This window comes from Prunus persica, chromosome G6, assembly GCF_000346465.2.
Source record: "Prunus persica cultivar Lovell chromosome G6, Prunus_persica_NCBIv2, whole genome shotgun sequence".
Taxonomy (NCBI): Eukaryota; Viridiplantae; Streptophyta; class Magnoliopsida; order Rosales; family Rosaceae; genus Prunus; species Prunus persica.
This window is the reverse complement of record NC_034014.1, coordinates 11626651-11644880: the sequence shown is the minus strand read 5'-3', so window position 1 is coordinate 11644880 and position 18230 is coordinate 11626651. Positions and strand designations below refer to the sequence as shown.

Here is an 18230-nt window from a genome sequence, read left to right as displayed (position 1 = left end):
TGCCTGGAGCCCAACAAGATCATCGAACGGGAGTTGGAGAAGATTAGGGCCGAGTACCTTATTCCGGACTCGGTGAGGATGAGGATACCGAGCCCTGTCGAATCCCTCAGCGACCCAGCGAACGGTGAAGTGACCTTCTTCACCGACGTTCTTCTGCAAGGGGTTCGGTTGCCGTTGCAACCTGCAGTGCAGAAGATCCTTGCCCAGATCGGGTATGCTCCCGGCCAGTACAACCCCAACTTTTGGGTGGCCTTGATGGGGGTGATCGCTGCGTTCGGGATTGCCGAGGAGGGGGAGCCTTCCTACGAGCAGTTCTCGTACCTCTACAGCATCACCAAGTCCAAGAGCGCCGATCACGGCGGCTGGGTTCAGGCGAACTGCCTGAAGGCTTCCGAGCGGGGGCATTTCATCAGCTCGGTACCGACTTCTCAGAAGTCGTGGAGGAATCGGTGGGTGCTGCTCTCCGGTGATTGAGAATCGCCATCGGGAACACCCCTTAGCTTCCTGGTCCCCACGACATTCCAGATTGCCGGTAGGTTTTCGAACTACCGATCGGTAAGCTGGCTTCTCTTCTCTCTTCCTTGTTTTAATTTATTAATTTCCCTTCGGTATGACAGGTAAACTCAAGCAGCCGAGCCCCAGGCCGAGTGAGATCCGGCAGCTTGACAGAGTGAGGTGGAGAGTACCTGCTGCCGAGCGAGTTTACCCGCGCTTCCTCTTCACCGACAATCTCATCAGAGCCGGCCTCGTCGACCCTGCCGAGAGTAAGTAAATCTTTCCTTTTTTTTTCTTTTTTTTTCGCTTATTGCCTTTGCTTGCCGACTGACCGAATATTTTTGGCCAGTGACGGACGCTAGGAAGGTTGCCGAGGCGAAAAAGATGAACGAGTCCTCCAGGAGGCGCCTGATGATGGGCCTGGAGGGCAAGAAGAAGAAAAAACAACCCGAGGCAGCTTCCGTTCGGCAGCCGGTGCCGGATCCGGAGGACCAGACCCTCGCGGATCGCCTTCGGCAGCTTGATGCCGAGGCTGTTCCGAGGCGCACTGCCGATGAAGCCGCTGCGCCGAGGCATTGGGACGCCGAGGCTGCCACCTCCAAGGTCGCCGGCAAGCGACCGGAGACTGTCGATCTGGAGGCCGAGCTGGTCCCCAAGCGCCCTCGCCAATCGGAGGTTCCCAGGGCCGTCCTTGCGGTGGAGGACGAGGACGGTCCTTCCGAGGCTGTCACCATCGCCTGCCCGGCGAAAACCGTCCAATTCGTCAACCATATGATCCTCAGCTCACAGATGGAGCTGCCGGAGATCGACGAACTGCCGAAGAAGTTTCTTCGGGAGGAGGCGGGACGCGCCTTCCGGCTTCAGGCCTCGGTAAGATTGTATTTCTTCTTTCGTCCTTTTATTTGTTTAAAGTGGGGCATGCTTCTGACCTTCTTTGTTTTGTGCAGACATCCATGGACATGTGGCTCTGCGTCAAGCGGGCCATCGCTGCTGCCGAGCGCGCCAAGAAGGCGTACAAGGACGGCAGGTCCAAGGTTGCCGAGGCTGGCAAAGCGCTCCAGGAGCACGCCCACCTGGTCAAGGAGAAAGAATCTGCCGAACGGCAGGTGGAGGAGATGAAGGGGCTCCTGGAGGCGGCGCTGGAGGCAACGAAGGATGCCGAGGCTTCCAAAGACGCGGTGCAGGCGGCTTTGGAGGAGTAGGAACGGGCGAAGGCTGCGGTGCAGGTGGCCTTGGTGGAATCAGAAAAGGCCAAAGCTGCGGAGATCGAGGCTGCCGTTCGGTAGGCTATCCAGGGGTACCGTGCGTCTGAAGAGTTCACTGTCCTTCTGGATAAGGAGGTGGGCTCGGAGATGGCGGACCTGTTGTACCGATTCAAATGGTACAACCCTGGGCAGAAGCTGAACCTGAACTTCATCTCCGATCCTCCTCCTCTACCGGAAGGGATGACTGAGGAGATGATTGAAGAGTACTAGGGGGAGGACGCCGCCGAAGGCTCCGGATCTGCCGAGGCCGCTGCCGCGGATGAAGCCTGAGGGCCTTGTTATTTGTAATAACTATTAGTTTTTTTTTTATTTGTACGTACCGAACACCTTGATGCCGAGGGCATCTTTAATTCGAATGCATATTTTTCTCTACTGTTGTTCAATCTAATTTTGTTTCAATTGCCGATCGTACTTATTGCCAAAAGGTTCCGTATAGGATTTATAACGTTAAAGGGACACTTCGAAATTTGAGGAGTTCCGATGGAATCTGTAGGGTAACAATTTTGAAAATATTTATTGCCGTAGGCTAATAAAGATGCCGTAGAACGTTATCTTGCCTATATTGGCAGTCGTAGGCTAGTAGAGTAATTTTAACAAGAGGTTCTGAAGTAATAGTGCCGAAGGCTTTCTATTAATCTCTGCCGAAAGGCATTTACAATTTGTCCTACCGTAGGCTAGGTTACAACTTTGTCCTGCCGTAGGCTAGGTTACTTGAAATAGTACTTGAGATGTTCCACGTTCCAAGGATGACCGAGGGTCTTGCCGTTGGAGTCCTTTAGGCGGTAGGTTCCCGATCGAAGGATACCGATGATCTCATAGGGTCTTTCCCAGGAAGGTCCGAGGGTTCCTTCCGTGGCATCCTTGGTTGCTAGGGATACTTTCCGCATGACCCAGTCTCCGATTCGGAATGAGCGGTGTCTGACCCTGGAGTCGTAATACCGAGAGACACGCTGCTTGTAGGCTTCATTCCGAAGGTTGGCATGTGCCCGGTGCTCTTCAAGAAGATCGAGGCTTAGAGAGAGTGCTTCTTCGTTCGACTTCGGTGAGAAGGTTTCCGTTCGGTAGGAAGGTTAGCCGACTTCCATGGGTCTCCTTATATAGGCCTTGGAAGGTGTGCATTGTGCTCATATTTTCGATGTGGGACTGTTGACATGGAAGCTGAGCATGACACGTGCTCGATGGTAAAAGAGCCAAGATAAGTGGCTTCGGTAGGGAGCATGCCGAAGGAACTTTGTGATCAGTGTCGATCCTGTCCACGTGTTCGGTGGTCATAGGCCGTTTCTTTCCGGTATAAACATCTATGATAATGAACATGAGTATTTTGTATGGTTTTATCTACTTTTTATCTATTACTATGAATGAGAGTATTATCGTTTCATTTCGATGGGTCTATTTTATATAGAATTTTTTTTAAAACACGTGGAATGAAAATTCTTGAATCTGCCATTAACTTATCCTTTGCCATGACATTATGGGCGAACGTGCTCTTAGAGCATGTCCATCGCTGCACCAAACCTGGGCAAAAGGCCCCCCTGGCAGCCCATTCCAGCTCCATCGCACAACAATGAGCCAGGGCAAATGGTGGGTCCCACCAGCCTGGGCAAGCCCAAAGGCTAATTCTACCTGGGCTGTTGCCCTCGGGCTGCTGACATCAGCATGATGTCAGCAGCTGATTTTCAAATTTTTTATTACTGTTGGACCCACTAGCCCACATTGCCCAATAGTTACAAGCCATGTGGCTTCTCCTGGAGCCTCTGATCAAAAAATATTGCACAATCCAACGATTGTCCAATTTTTGGCTTTAAAAAATTGAACAAAAAATCAAAAAATTTTAAAAAATATATCAAAAAGTTCTGAAATTTTTTTCTATACATACCTACCAATATTATTCACTTTCCACACCAATTTAATTTCAAAATTTTGTCCGAAAATGTTATCTTGATTTTTAGGTGAGGATTTTACGATAAATATTAACACTTGGGAATTGAAAATCTTATCCGAAAAGCTTATCAAAATCAATGGTTTAAGTATAAATAAAATAAAATAAATTTAAGTGAATAGTAATTGCCCTAGACTTAGCCCTCATGGATGGAACCACAAATGGCAAGCCTGACACTATTCACGTGAATAGTGACAGCCCTTGCTTGCCCTTGCCCTAGACTTACCCCTTATGGGTGGAGATGCTCTTAGGGCTAGCCCTAGTCTGAGAGAAAATATTTGGAGTTCTGTCTAGCACCTGATAGAATAATTTATAGAAATTTATTTAACGATTACATTAGAAATATAAAATGCATTAAAAGTTTTAGTCAACTTATTGAAAAATGGGGTTTGAACAGACGGGTCCTTTTATAACGGCAAGCGCTTCCTATTTCCAGTAACGGTATTTTAAACAATGAGTCTTCCCGCGTACACAGCAACCCCAGTCCAACTCCTTCAGCTTCCCAAACAGCCACCACTTATTCTCCCACTTCCAAACCCATCCCACACCACCTCACCCAATCCAACCCATCCCAATAAACACTCTTTCTATCTGGAAAAAAAGACCCAAAAGCCTATAGACCCCACTGTTTCATGGACCTCCTCCATATCCCACCGCTGCCGAAATGGTCAATTGGCTGAAGCTGTTGCGCATTTCATCCGAATGAGACGAGCCGGCATCGAGCCAAACCACATCACATTCGTTACACTTTTCTCCGGCTGTGCCCATTTTCCATCGAAGGGTGTGTTGTTTGGAGCTTCGCTGCACGCTTATGCCCGGAAACTCGGCTTGGATACAAATGATGTGATGGTGGGCACGGCGGTGATTGATATGTACGCAAAGTGTGGTGGGGTGGATTTTTCTAGGCTGGTTTTTAATGGGCTGTATGTGAAGAATTCAATGTCTTGGAATACGATGATTGATGGGTATATGAAAAATGGCAAGGTTGACGATGCGGTCAAGCTGTTTGAACAAATGCCACAGAGAGATGCGGTTTCTTGGACTGTTCTGATTGGTGGCTTTGTCAAGAAAGGTCAGTTCGAGCAAGCGTTGGAGTGGTTTCGGGAGATGCAGCTCTCGGGTGTGGAACCAGACTATGTAACCTTAATTGCTGTAATTGCTGCTTGTGCTGATTTGGGAACGCTTGGATTAGGCTTGTGGATAAATCGGTTTATTATGAAGCAAGATTTTAGAGACAATATTAGGATAAGTAACTCGTTGATTGATATGTATTCTCGATGTGGTTGTATTGGTTTTGCTCGTCAAGTCTTCGAGAGCATGCCCAAAAGGACATTGGTATCATGGAACTCGATGATTGTGGGCTTTGCAGTTAATGGGCATGCAGAGGAAGCTCTCAAGTTCTTCAACCTCATGCAGAAGGAAGGGTTCAAGCCAGATGGGGTCAGCTTCACTGGAGCTCTGACTGCGTGCAGCCATGCCGGTTTAGTCAACGAGGGGCTCCATTACTTTGATAACATGATGAGAATTCATAGAATAACCCCAAGAATTGAGCATTATGGGTGTATAGTTGATCTGTATAGCCGTGCAGGGATGTTGGAAGATGCCCTGAAAGTAATCGAAAAGATGCCAATGAAGCCAAATGAAGTTGTGGTGGGTTCTTTGCTAGCTGCATGTCGAACCAATGGGAATATCAATTTAGCTGAAAGATTAATGAAGTACCTCTATGAGTTGGATCCAGGTGTGGATTCCAACTATGTGCTTTTGGCCAATATATATGCAGCGGATGGTAGGTGGGATGGTGCAAGTAGAGTTAGGAATACCATGAAAGCCCTCGGAATACAAAAGACGCCGGGGTTTAGTTCAGTTGAGATCGACTGTGACATTCATGAATTTGTGGCCGGTGATAAATCCCATGTTGACGCGGAGCATATATATTCAACCCTTGAGCTTCTCTCTTTTGAACTCAAATTATGTGGATATGTTCCAGAAAACATTGTGAGGGAATCATACGAGTTTGACTGATGCTTAGGTTATCTGAAGGTACAATTCATTTTTGTAACTACTTGCCCTTCATTTTCTTGCCTAACTTCTTGACTCTTAAAAAATGGATTGACTTGCATTTCAGGTTCTTGGAAGGAAGCAGAAAGCAGAGGGATCAGCTATACTTAGTCTTCAGGACAGCAAGGGCAGTATTCCTGCAAGGCCTAATGGATTTGCGGAGTCCCTTACTTCTGCTGATGGTCGATGAGGAAAGCTATAATTGGTAAGTCAAGAGAAACTATTGGCTATTGTGGCATTATCGTCAAATAAATTGCTTATTTTCTCAATAGATGTAGTTTCTGCCATATAGGATATCCAGCAGGTACTACCATATAGGATATGATATTAAGCATTTTCCTTTCGATCGTGCATATGTGCAAATCTCATACACACAAATGCTTCATCAGTATCACCAGGAGCTGTTACTTGAGCTGTAAGAATTGTCTGGCACGTCAATGTTGATAGACGATAGTTGATTCAAATATATATTATTTTTTTTTGTTATTTCATGACCTATGGATGTGTTTTCACTTTATATACATGTTACTTTGTAACGAATTCATTGCATTCTCATGTTAAAACATCTCACTATATTATCTATGCACACACAAGCACATAATTTACTCATAATATGACTTCTTGATTGTTGCAAAATGAGGGCAGAGCTCGACAGTTCAACAATTTTAACCTTCCTACCTAAACTTCGATTGTGTTCCGACAAATTTTCCAGGAATTATTAAGTGGGAAATTTACTTGTTCAGAATCAGAAGTCAGGTATTCACCATGTAGTCATAATCAACATCACCATTTAAACAACCTGTAGAAGCCCTCAAGCATGCTGTTTTTGATCCTTGCTCATTAGTTATATATTCATGAGCCAGCCTAGCACATAAAAAATTAAACTAGATAATATACCTATATTCAAATTGAATAGTTTTTATTAATTGATGTAGTCAGCCTAATAGCTTTGTAAAATTTCTATCCAATTTTATCCTTTTATGTAAGCACTTGAATGAATTTTCCTCTGTAATATTGAACACAGGTGTTGATGATAACATGAAGAGAATTCACAGAATAACCCTGAGAGTCGAGCATTAGGAGTGCATAGTTGATATGTATAGCCATGCAGGGGTGTTGGAAGTGCCTTGAAAGTAATCGAAAACATGCCAACGAAGCCAAATGAAGTTGTGTGTTTTTTGCTAGCTGCATGTAGAACCAATGGGAATATCAGTTTAGCTGAAAGATTAACGAAGTACCTCTATGAGTTAGATCCTGGTGTTGATTCCAACTGTGCTCTTGGCCAATATATATGCAACAAATAGTACTAAAAGACGGTGGGATTTAGTTCAGTTGAGATTGACTCTAACATTCATGAATTCGTGGCTGGTGATAAATCTCATGTCGACGCAGAGCATATATATTCGACCCTAGAGTCTCTCTTTTGAGCTCATATTATGTGGGTATGTTCCAGGTGACTTTGTGAGGGAATCATACGAGTTTGATTGAGATATATGACTACTTGTCAAGCTCCAAAATATATACATTTGTCTATATCATTCATATTTGGGCTGTGAAATAAAACCATCACTCATATGCTCCAAAATTAGCATACCATGAAATTTTCCTAGCTTTTATAAACTTGCAACCATCACTCATCCGCTGTTGGTATATATGGCCGGTCATTTATTGTAAACTCTGCGCATACAACTTAATTCTTATAAATGCAAGCTGACAAATTTAAACCAGAACAAAAAATTGCACGTACAAAAAATAAAGTCTAACAAAGAAACAAAAAGTGGAGATCTGTCTTTGTAGATCAATTTAAGTTGTGTAAAGATGTTTTCTTTACCTATAACAATCGCTTTTTAAAATTGCTGCTGTATACCAAGTCGTCAACTTCTAATTTTCTTACTCTTCTTGATGAGCTATCGTAGCATGTTATCCCCAAATCTTCTTGGTGAACAATTAGCAAATCACAGGGAACGTCAGACGTTTGATGGCTTTTCTCTTTCGGTCTGAGAACGGTAGAACGTAAAAATTCTTATGTCCTTGTGCGGTTTACAGTCTATCATTTCTGTCCATTGTCATCAACCTATGCTTTTGCATAAGGTAATAGGCCCTAACAATGGTAGAGAGAGCATATCCATCAATCTGTTCCATCTGTTCCCTGCATATTTCTAGGCTAAGAACTCCAAGTAACTAGAAACTAACTTTCCCCCTGAGGAATACGCAGGCTTTTTTACCGGCAAATTTCAGTTCTGACAGATTTGAGAAAGCGAACTTAGCATCATGGGCAGCTGAACTCACTGCCGGCCTTTTGCAAGCACTTCACTGTAAATGCCTCAGAGATACTACACCAAGTAGCCTTCCATAGAGCATCTGTTCCACTCTCTCAGCTACCTCTACCTTCCCATGAATCCTACAAGCGCCCAACAATGCGCCCCATAATGCCGCATCTGGTTCCACTGTCATCCCCAAAACCAACTCCTCTGCCTCCTCCACCCGTCCCACCCTGCCTAACATATCCACCATACATGTATAATGCTCCAACCTGGGCTTCACCCCAAACCTCTGCTCCATCATTCCAAAATACTCCCTCCCCTTCTCTGTGAACCCGCCATGACTACACGCTGTCAAAATTGTAGTGAATGTCACTGCATCCGGCCTCTCTCCTGCTTCCACCATCCTATCAAACAATTCAAATACCTCACCAAACACTCCATGCATTCCATACCCAGCCAAAATTGCTGACCAAGAAATCTCATTTCTTATGAGCATTCCGTCAAACACTTTACGCGCAGCAACCAATTCACCACACTTGGCATACATGCTGATCAACGCATTCAAGTTCGCCAAATCTAAGGCAAACCCATTCACCAAAATGGCTCCATGTACTTGCTTCCCAAGCCTCAATGCCAATAACCCAGCACAAGATTTGAGAACCACAGGCAAGGTATGGCGGTCAAAGGCTTTAATGGCAGCAAGCATGCGGATAAAAATGGACAGAGATTGAGAGAACAAACCTTGGGACGAATGGGCTCGAATGAGGGTGTTGAAGAGGAAGGTCGATTGGCGATTGCAGAAGGAGAAGAGGAGGTTGGCCTGGTTCAGTTGGGCACATGAGGCATAGGAGAAAACGAGCTTGGTTCGAATGAAGTCGTGGCGGGAAATGCAGAGTCTTATGGTTTTAGCGTGGAGCTGTTTGACGGTTTGGAGATTCTTAGACAAAGAGCAGGCTTCGAGTAGATTGGCGTAGAATGGTATGAGGCCGCGAGGAGGAGGCATGGCCATGCCTGGCTATTTAACGAAAGAGCTGGCCAAGCTCATCATCAGCAGCAGCAGCCATGGCTTCAACTTAACCCAATTATCTGTGGTCGGGGGTGCTGCGGGAGAGTTGGGTCAAAGTTGATGGGGGGTGGGAGGGAGTGGGGAAGGGGGAGGGTGAGGAGTTGTAGCCTTTTTGCCCTTTATTATTTTTTATTTTAAAATTCTAATTTCTTTAAAAAATCTAGGTGGTGTTAACCTTGCTAGAGTTTGGGCTTAATGAATTTTTAAAATTTTTCTTCAGCCACGAAAAAGCACTGGCACAATCGTTACCCGCTATTTATGATTTCTTTTTTAATTCATAGAACAAACCTTCAGTTGATGAGCAAAGTAAATGTGAGCTGTTGAGGAAGAATTTTTTATTTTTTATTTTTTGGCCAAAGTTGAGGAAGATAAGGAATTGAACCAATAGTTGCTCAATATAAGTTTCAATAACGGCTTTGGCCCTTCAAACAAACAAACAAAATTTGGGGGTCTTTCCTCGATAGTCTAAAATAATGGTCATTAACCAAAGGGGTTTCGAATCCCTACCATTCCACTCCAACGTCTTAATCATCATGTTGTTGATGTTTTTGTATTAATAAACTAAGCTACTTATATTTATAGTCTTTTTTCGAGTTGTTTTTTAAAGAATTAGATTTTCAGATGAGCATGTGACATTTCCTTTTCAACTACTTACCACATTTCCACAAAGTACTTTTATTGATCTTCACAGTACACTTACTCTACCCATAAAGATGATAAAGACAATCAATTCAAACTTCTGACAAAATTCGTTCTCTTTGATTTTTTCTTTTTAAAGTACATATATATTTTCTCTTCTTATTTCGATCAACTATAAAGTTCAATTCAAATTGGGACCTCTTTCACCATTAGAAAGAAACATAATACTTGACCAAAAATGAAAAGAACGGGTGTACTATATAGCAATACCATTAGAAATGATTTCATTCTCAATTTGTTTGCTTTTCTATTGTTCAATGATTATAGACGTCATCACTGGTGTGACAGATCCCGCATCATCAAGATATGGATTTAGTTTTAGATTTAATTAATTAAAGTGTGAGATGCACAATAAATTAATGTCCATCAGATTGTCACCATCCATCCATTGATTCTATTGCAATCCAGGCTGATGCCATGCCAGGAATGGGCTGTGTGCACAAATGGTCAAATTTGACATATTGACAGTTACTGCAGTCTGCAGTCTGCAGCCTGCAGGGGTTTAGCTTTTTATTTATTTTTAACTCTGGGGTCAGCCCAAAAGGGCCAAAATCTGTGACATCCCTTGCACTTATGATCTCACGAAATGATTATTATTTTGGGTAAAAAACTCAGAATTCTTTTACAGTAACTAGATTTAGTTTGTACAAACACAGAAACCTGGTTTTAATATCTTGACAGAAACTGAACAAAAGATACCAAACAAAAGATATGTTCCATATATTAAGACAAACATATTTTACACATAAAGTAGTTGGAAAAAGTCCAAGAGGAAAACTTGTAGGGTTTTCTTCTCCTCGGACCAAACAAGCATCAAATACAAAAGGCATCCATTGGTAGTTCTAGAACAGATTAGCTTTGCTTGATCTAACGGCTGACATTTTTTTATGGATCATTTCTAGGCTTTTTGGGGCTATTTCCATTGTGGTGCAGTGGATCAGGACCAGAAGGAACCTTCCTTAACTCCCACCCAACCAAGTTATGCTTTCCATTATCAGCAAAATTGCCAGCACTTGCAGCTGCTTGTTCATGCAGCTTCACACCCTTGGCAACAACTTCTTCCTCCTCCTTCTCAGCGAGCACCTGTGCATATATGCATGCAAAGGAAGCACAATGAGTAACAAATCTCTGTGCCCTGAATAAATGAGATTTATATATATATTGAAAATGTAAGTAATATTATGGATCGACCTTTCTGTTTTGTCTCAGAAAAACAGCTGCCTCAGCACCAAAGCAACCGTGGCCAATGCGTCTGCAATCTGGTAGCCACAGAAAAATTAATTTAATCATTAAAGCATTTGACTTCAAATAAAATAAAAATAGAAAATTCCTGCTGAGAGAGAGAAAGAGAGAGAGAGAGAGAGAGAGAGAGAGAGAGAGAGAGACCAGTGCTTGCAGCTTCCGCTATGTGCACCAAGCACAACGCCACAAGGAAAACAAAACAGAAAACCATGGATGATCTGGATGCCATTTTTGGGATATGCTAGCACTTGTAGAACAAATCTACAACAACTTAAATAGCACGAGATACTAGAGAAGAGAGGAAAGTGTAAGTGTGAAGATGTTGGGGAAGGCCAGTCCCAATTTATAGAGATGTGAAATCTGGGTATCTTCACAAATGATAATTGCTCATGCAGCCATTTCTCTAAAAGTCGATGATTAAGTAGCTTAGCCATTATGAATTTATGACACACAAGACCCTCAGCTCAGCGCCGTCCTTGATCAAGTATCCATCAACTCCCACGTCACTCTGCAACTCATTGATTAATGTGCCACAACAAGCCGACCTTAATTCCCTGCATGCACCATCTGGAAGTAGAAGACATGGTACGTATCATATGTATGAACCAAACCCTAATGAGTAAAATGATGTCATCCATAGATGGTTGATATATTTATGCCAACCATGTCAAATACCAACGTACGATCATATATATGCTTTCTGTTATGCTTATGATGTGTACTTACTGTGCATATATATATATATTGTATGAATATATAGCTATAGCTAGGGTACTTGCCTATAGCTACATGCAATGGTTGCTCATGATGGTGTATAATTATGGGTTAGTGGATTTATTTATTTTTTTATGCAGTCGATGATATTATCTGGGAGGGGCAACGATTCTGCATGATGGAATCAAGGAAATTAAGGCAGAAGATGCGGTTGCAGTGCAGTAAGTATAATTAAACACTGTTTTTATTTACTGCTACTGAGTGATAGAGAGTTTGACTGAGTGATTGAAGACATCAGGCACTAGATTTGGCAGCTGGCTTTATGACTCTTGTCCATATATCACCTTCTCTTCTCTCTCCCTCCCTACTCCACTAGGGTGGGATCCATATCTTGTATCTGGTTTCGCCTTGCCTCGACTTTTAATTATATTTATAGGTGTGGTGTGGGATTGGACAGAATTAGGTGCATGCCATCAAGAAATGAAGATAATATAAAAATACATTTTTTAATCACTCTCCAGGTAAAAATCTACGCCTGCCATTAAATCATTGCCTGCTAGACCTAGATACCAAAACCTTATCCCAAGCATACGTAATTAACAAGTTTAAGATGCAAATATTTATATGCTTCTCCTTGCTGGAAAAAGAGAGATGGTAAAAGGATTGAAAATACAAGTACAACATAAAGGGAAATTTGCTGCGAGGGACCGCGGGAGAGAATAATTAGTGGTTAAGTAGTACAACCCAGTATCTGAGTACCAGCTGGCCTGCAAGTGAACTAGGTGGTCAAAGATACTTTGAGAATGAAGTTTCTTCATCTAGCTTAATATATATTATATGCATGATTAAAGTTTATTGATTTAGGCAAATGTGGTATAGTTTAGTTGGTTGAGTTATTTCATCTTTATTCATATAGGTAAAGGTTCGAAACCCCTAAACATCCAATGTTTATTGGAAATCCCCTCGAGGGATTCAGTCGGAATAACTAACTATACTTGTAATTTTGATCCTAGAAGGAAAAAAAACAAAAACTATACTTGTAATAGGTATACCCTTGAATTGTATTATTGGTTTATTTTGGTATGCGTCAATCTTTTCTATCTGGCCGCATTGCTCGGGGAATTTTAGTTGACATGTTAGACTATAAAATAATTTTGTTCAAACAATATGAAGAAATTTGAGAATGTATGTAAGTTGTTAGATTACATATGAATGTATGTAGCCTTACAAATGTTTGATCAAATGCCTCAATGAAGTTGGGGCAGTGCAGCAAGAGCACAAAGCAGTTGATAGACCTCCCAATCGATATCATCCTTGAAATCCTTTCAAAAGTGGCCACAAAATCACTGTTTGGTTTGCATTGTGCCTCTAAGACCTTGCGTAGGCTAGTCAGATTATACAACATTTGTCCTAGGGCTCTTCAATTGATGAAGTATTACAAAATATTGCTTTGCTACTACCAATGCAGATCGTACTCTACACTTGATCAATTGGAAAGGATCCAAGGACATTGTGGATGGTTTTTCAATAACAAAGCTACTTTAATGAGTTGGTCCTGTATTCAAATTTTCCCTCGCTCAAATGGCATAACAAATGACAAAATGACTAGTTCATATCAGAAAAAATATGAAATATTAAAGATTTAATTGTTATTGAAAAAAAAAAAAAGAAGGACAATCTCTCAAGTGAAACAAACAATCAAAATTGAATAAAGGAACACACGTCATACAAATATACATGTACCAAACCAAAACCAAAGAATATAAATATAAACACAAAATCCACATATTTAGACTTCGGCAAGTAGTTAAAAGCAAAGAACTAAAATGAGTAGCTAGTTCTGAACCGATAGATCCCTTTGTAAAGCCAAGATTTAGACAGTCACATACAAGTGCTGTAATCCCGGATAAGATGGTTCAAAATTTACTATTTGTTTAGCTCATTGATTTATCCTTACCAAGATCTATCTGTATATACAGATACATTTGCATATGATGTTATGGATGCCGCCAACTGTGTTGATTGTATGGTGAAATCAACAAGCTGCCCTTCCACACACGCATGCACGGAGGCGCGCAAGTAACACATGCAATACACATATGCATATATGTATCCTGTAAAAGAAGAATCCATATACACACCAAATTAATCATGTACGGGGTGAGGTTCTAGGCCCAGCTGCTTCCTTGTCTTTCCCACAAAAAGATCTTTAGATTTGATCAGTCCTGGGATGCGTCCACTAATGGTTGTCAATGGGAACTGTGCAACACCATGTTTCCTCCCAAGTGAAACAAGTGCCATTACTGAGTGAGGTTCATAAGTAGCCAATTTACTTTCTTTTCCACCTGCTAGCAATAGCTTTAAGTTCTTTGCAGCCACCAAAGCCTGTTTTTGTGCCAAATACCCTTGTTTGATTTCCTGTGATGTTTGCACACAGCAAATGCATTAGATTTGCTTCCGAAGCATAGCCATTCCACAGACCAATATAATACTTCTCAAATTAAAATCCATACAATCAAACATACTATTTCTTTTTCCTTTTTCTTTTTCCCCCTTTTTTTGGGTGCAAGAGATATATCAGAATACAAGCGATCTAACTATAAGCATAAGGCATCATTGAGCAGATTGATCACAGAGATTGAATATTATCTAGCTCTTTCTTTTCTTCTTTTTTCGCCCATTGAAGGGGCACTTGCTGCTCAAATTATGCAGATTGAATATGGAAAATAGACTACTTGAAGGGAATGGCATGAAGCCTGCAACACATGATGTTCACCTAAAACAATCAGAACAGCATGAGGTAGAGACCGCTTTTTGGAACTCGTGATCCACAGGTTATTTCAAAACACAAATCTTAATACGCACTTTATGAACTCGATTATATAAACTATTTTAATCAAGAAAAGACAAGTTATCATCACTATGTTAATAAATCTAAACTCAGGTTAGAATGAGATAATAATGACTCATAGCATAAAGTATACTCCAGTGTTTCAAAAGTAAAAGCCTGACTTCCCAACTTCCCTTAATAAAAAATGATTTGTTACTTTTATGCTAGATTTATTGAACAAACTATCCTAGCAACTAAAGAATCTCATATAACAAGGTTGCAGCTAGCACTCACAGGAATATTAGTAATGTCTCCAATTGCAAAGATGTTCTTTCGACCTTTGACTCTCAGATTCTCATCAACCATCAACCTCCCATTAACATCCATGCTATTCTCTAACACTGTTTCTTTGAGCCATGCTGAACCCAGACGTTTCCCTGTGCACAGAAAATGACAATCTGCTTCAAACGTTCCCCCCTCTGAAGTTTGATATGTTTTGCTTCCATCTGAGATATTATTTAAACTGACTGACTGCTCCAATATCACCTCAACTCTCCTTGATTTCAACCAATTCAGAGTCTTGCTTGCAGCTTTTGGTCCAATGAACTCCAGCAACCTTGATCCAGTGTGCACCAGAGTAACTTTCTTATCTGGGTAATCAACAGCAATTTCTCCAGCAAGTTCTACACCAGTTGGGCCTCCTCCAACAATTAGAATTGAATTAGCTGATCGTATCTTTTGATTCTCTGCGAATGGAGAGATTAATGTTAAGTCAAGCACAATTAACAAAAGAACAGTATAAGGATATACAAAACATTAAATGTTATTATTACAAGTTCTTAAGAAATCAGTTAATAAAAGCAAATATTCTAGATTCAATTAACTGTGAATTATGATTCTTTTAATTAGAAAATTCATCTTTTAATGGTGGTACATGAATTTTATGGGTGAAAGTTCTGTGTCAAATATTAATTGGAATGCTAGGTCATCTGAGATATTGTCACCCTCCTTTGAAATATATGCAATCTGCCTTCTCAGCACTCTGTTTGGCAGTTCACAAAAGGGAAAGAAATGTTTGGATTACACTTTAGTTCCTTTACCTTCTTGGAATTCACTAAGTCTCTCAGTCTTAGTTTTGGGAACACGATCTGCGTGACCAGTGGCAATGACAAGGTAGTCATAGGGAATGAGACGTCCCGTTGCAGTCAGCACTTCAGTATCTGAGACATTGATTGCTCTGGATGCAATAATTTGGCCATTGGTGAGGTAATCTCTATGGTTGATCACAGATCTCTCCGCAAATGATGGCTCCACCATGGCTCTCAAGCTTGCCCATGGAATCTCAAAATATTCCTTCCTGATTTCAAATTTGTTTTCACTTAGAAGCATAGATGAAAAAGTTCTAGAGAAGTAAAGTTCTACAATATGTCATTTTTGACAACTACAACCATCAGCAGTTCAGAATTACTAACAATGCTTCTCTTGTGGTCAAGAATGAACTTACAGGGGTAAAACAGAGAGAGAGAGAGAGAGAGAGAGAGAGAGAGAGAGAGAGAGAGAGAGAGAGAGAGAGAGAGAGAATGGTTTTTGGTTAGAAAAGTGGAATTCCACTATGTTTCTATGGTTTTTGTGCATGCATGATTTCTAACTTTTTTTAGCTGCAACACACCTAGCCAGCTAGGATGAGTTACATGCCCAGCAAAGTCAATTTCCTGATAATGTTCATGTTTCTAGCAATTCCTATGTCCAAAAGACAGTACATACCATTTAAATGTCACAAGTGAGAAACTTCTTTTATGCTCTCACTATCGAGCTTGGAGAAGGGAGAAGGGATGGTTCAAGGTTATCCTATGAGCATGGGTTAACTTAAAGAAATGAATTAAGAAATCATTCATGTCTAGATCATTCAAGACAAGGGCTTAACTGGATTGAGTGGATGATGCATACGCTTTAAGTGAACAGCTTTCTAATTGATTCTTACAAATGGTAACTAAATCAGAACGTCAAAACTACCAAAGCGAAAGAGTTCTGAATAGAAGTGAGCTGATTCCCAGTCAATAGAAATAAATTTAGAAACTAGCATGTGCATTATCCAGTAAACTTAACCTTCCATACAAGCATGCTCCGGACACATGCGCATGCACCAGTGCACACACACATTCACAGAACATCATAGAGATTGCTTAGAGTTACACCCTACCCTCACCCTAAATTATTGAACTTTATTACATTCCCTCTCAATTCCTTCATATGTACCAGGGAAGATAGACAAGTATAGATTAACCAAATTGACCACAACCAAATGCAGAGCCTACAGTCAACTTTTAATACCCTAACCAAATTCAATATCTTCAATTGTGTTCTTTTGGGTTCTACTGGAAATGGTTATTAAAAAACAATGCACACAGAAGGATCTGTGCAAGGTACTCCACACTTTGCACTCCTTCAAAAATTGAAAACCAGATTGACTGCAATGTGGCTGAGTCTATATTGTTAGGTTTCAATTCTCACACAGCTACAAATCACTTTTACTTACAAGCACAAGCACACAAGCACAAATACAAATAGTATTGCTGTCCACAAGTCAAATATACCACAGCAATTAATTTCAATTCTCCTAGTCCAGTAACTCAGGAGATCCAAGGACCAAAGAAACGATATATGCATGCAAATTACATGGGTGAGGACATATTCCATGTTTCGAACCTTTTGCTTAAACTAAACAACATGATCACTATGAGACTAGAATAACTTCTATATCAGGGAACCCTAAAGTTGTTCTTTCCCAACCTACCAGATGCAGAGGCTGTAATTAGATTTCATCAGCAATCTATGATATACCAGATCTTTGAATTAAATCGAAATAGACGAAAAAAAGTATAAACCCATAAAAAGCATTTTGGTTTCTGTAGTTTAAATGGTCAAATATGCAAACAAAAGAAGAAAGAACAACTTAAGCCTCGGATTGCAACATCTGCTAAACAAACTGAAAAAAAAATCAACTTCAATTATTCAACAAAAGGGTATTCAGCTATGAGTGTGAGAGAGAGGGAGAGAGATGCATACTCATCAATGAGAGTGAAATCAGCAAGGAATTGGAGTGATTTGGCAAGAAGAGAGCCAGCAACACCCCCTCCTATGACCACCACTTTTTTTCTCTCTCTTCCCAATGCCAACTCCATCTTCTTCTCAATCAAAGGCTCCAAATATGATCAGTTCTGGTCCTAATTACAGACCACCAGAAGCACCAGAGCTAAATAAGCAGAAATGAATTGAAGGGTCAATGGAATTCAACAAAATTGTAAACTGTGATTGGCCAGCTAGTCCTCCTCAGGTTGTGAAAAGCAGGTAGTTTGACGGAAGTCTTTCTCCTGCGCCAGCCAAGAACAAGTCTTTGTAGAACAGCTTGCACAGCAATTAAGTTATGAATCGTGTAGTTTTCAACTTCCTCCTTGTTCCTATTTTCCGACCAAAAAATAAAGGCTTTTTATCAAACATGGTCACTTAGGTTTATAAAATTGTCACAAATGGTTTTCAAGTTTTTTTTTTATAACATTAATAGTGTATTTTTTTTATAACATTAATAGTCCTTAATATTATGATTTCTTTTAATCATAAATAGTCTATGTGTTATAAATTCTGTTAAGTGTAATGTTGA

The 18230-nt window shown here is 41.0% G+C and overlaps 4 protein-coding genes across 5 annotated transcripts; 1 reads left to right on the top strand and 3 right to left on the bottom strand.

Moving 5' to 3' along the window:
- LOC109950009 (pentatricopeptide repeat-containing protein At1g05750, chloroplastic) lies at positions 4073-7276 on the top strand. 2 transcript variants are annotated; one of them, XM_020567407.1, is made up of 4 exons: positions 4073-5739; positions 5825-5962; positions 6050-6172; positions 6782-7276. In XM_020567407.1, exon 1 carries the CDS (start codon positions 4153-4155, stop codon positions 5719-5721), a length of 1569 nt encoding a protein of 522 aa, XP_020422996.1. In that variant the 5' UTR covers positions 4073-4152; the 3' UTR covers positions 5722-5739; positions 5825-5962; positions 6050-6172; positions 6782-7276. The 2 variants fall into 2 exon arrangements, with proteins under 2 accessions (XP_020422996.1, XP_020422994.1); XM_020567405.1 differs by lacking the exon at positions 6050-6172.
- Positions 7476-9696, bottom strand: LOC18773507 (pentatricopeptide repeat-containing protein At3g46790, chloroplastic). Its single transcript, XM_020567408.1, has 2 exons — positions 9091-9696; positions 7476-9041 (listed from the first exon to the last, which is right to left on the bottom strand). Exon 2 carries the CDS (start codon positions 9028-9030, stop codon positions 8068-8070), a length of 963 nt encoding a protein of 320 aa, XP_020422997.1. The 5' UTR covers positions 9031-9041; positions 9091-9696; the 3' UTR covers positions 7476-8067.
- On the bottom strand, positions 10672-11257 carry LOC109949613 (protein CLAVATA 3). The gene is made up of 3 exons (XM_020565689.1): positions 11173-11257; positions 10978-11045; positions 10672-10869 (listed from the first exon to the last, which is right to left on the bottom strand). The coding sequence occupies exons 1-3, from the start codon at positions 11255-11257 to the stop codon at positions 10672-10674; spliced, it is 351 nt and encodes a 116-aa protein (XP_020421278.1).
- Positions 13422-18017, bottom strand: LOC18772339 (apoptosis-inducing factor homolog B). Its single transcript, XM_007206530.2, has 4 exons — positions 17639-18017; positions 15673-15929; positions 14867-15318; positions 13422-14160 (listed from the first exon to the last, which is right to left on the bottom strand). The coding sequence occupies exons 1-4, from the start codon at positions 17752-17754 to the stop codon at positions 13888-13890; spliced, it is 1098 nt and encodes a 365-aa protein (XP_007206592.2). The 5' UTR covers positions 17755-18017; the 3' UTR covers positions 13422-13887.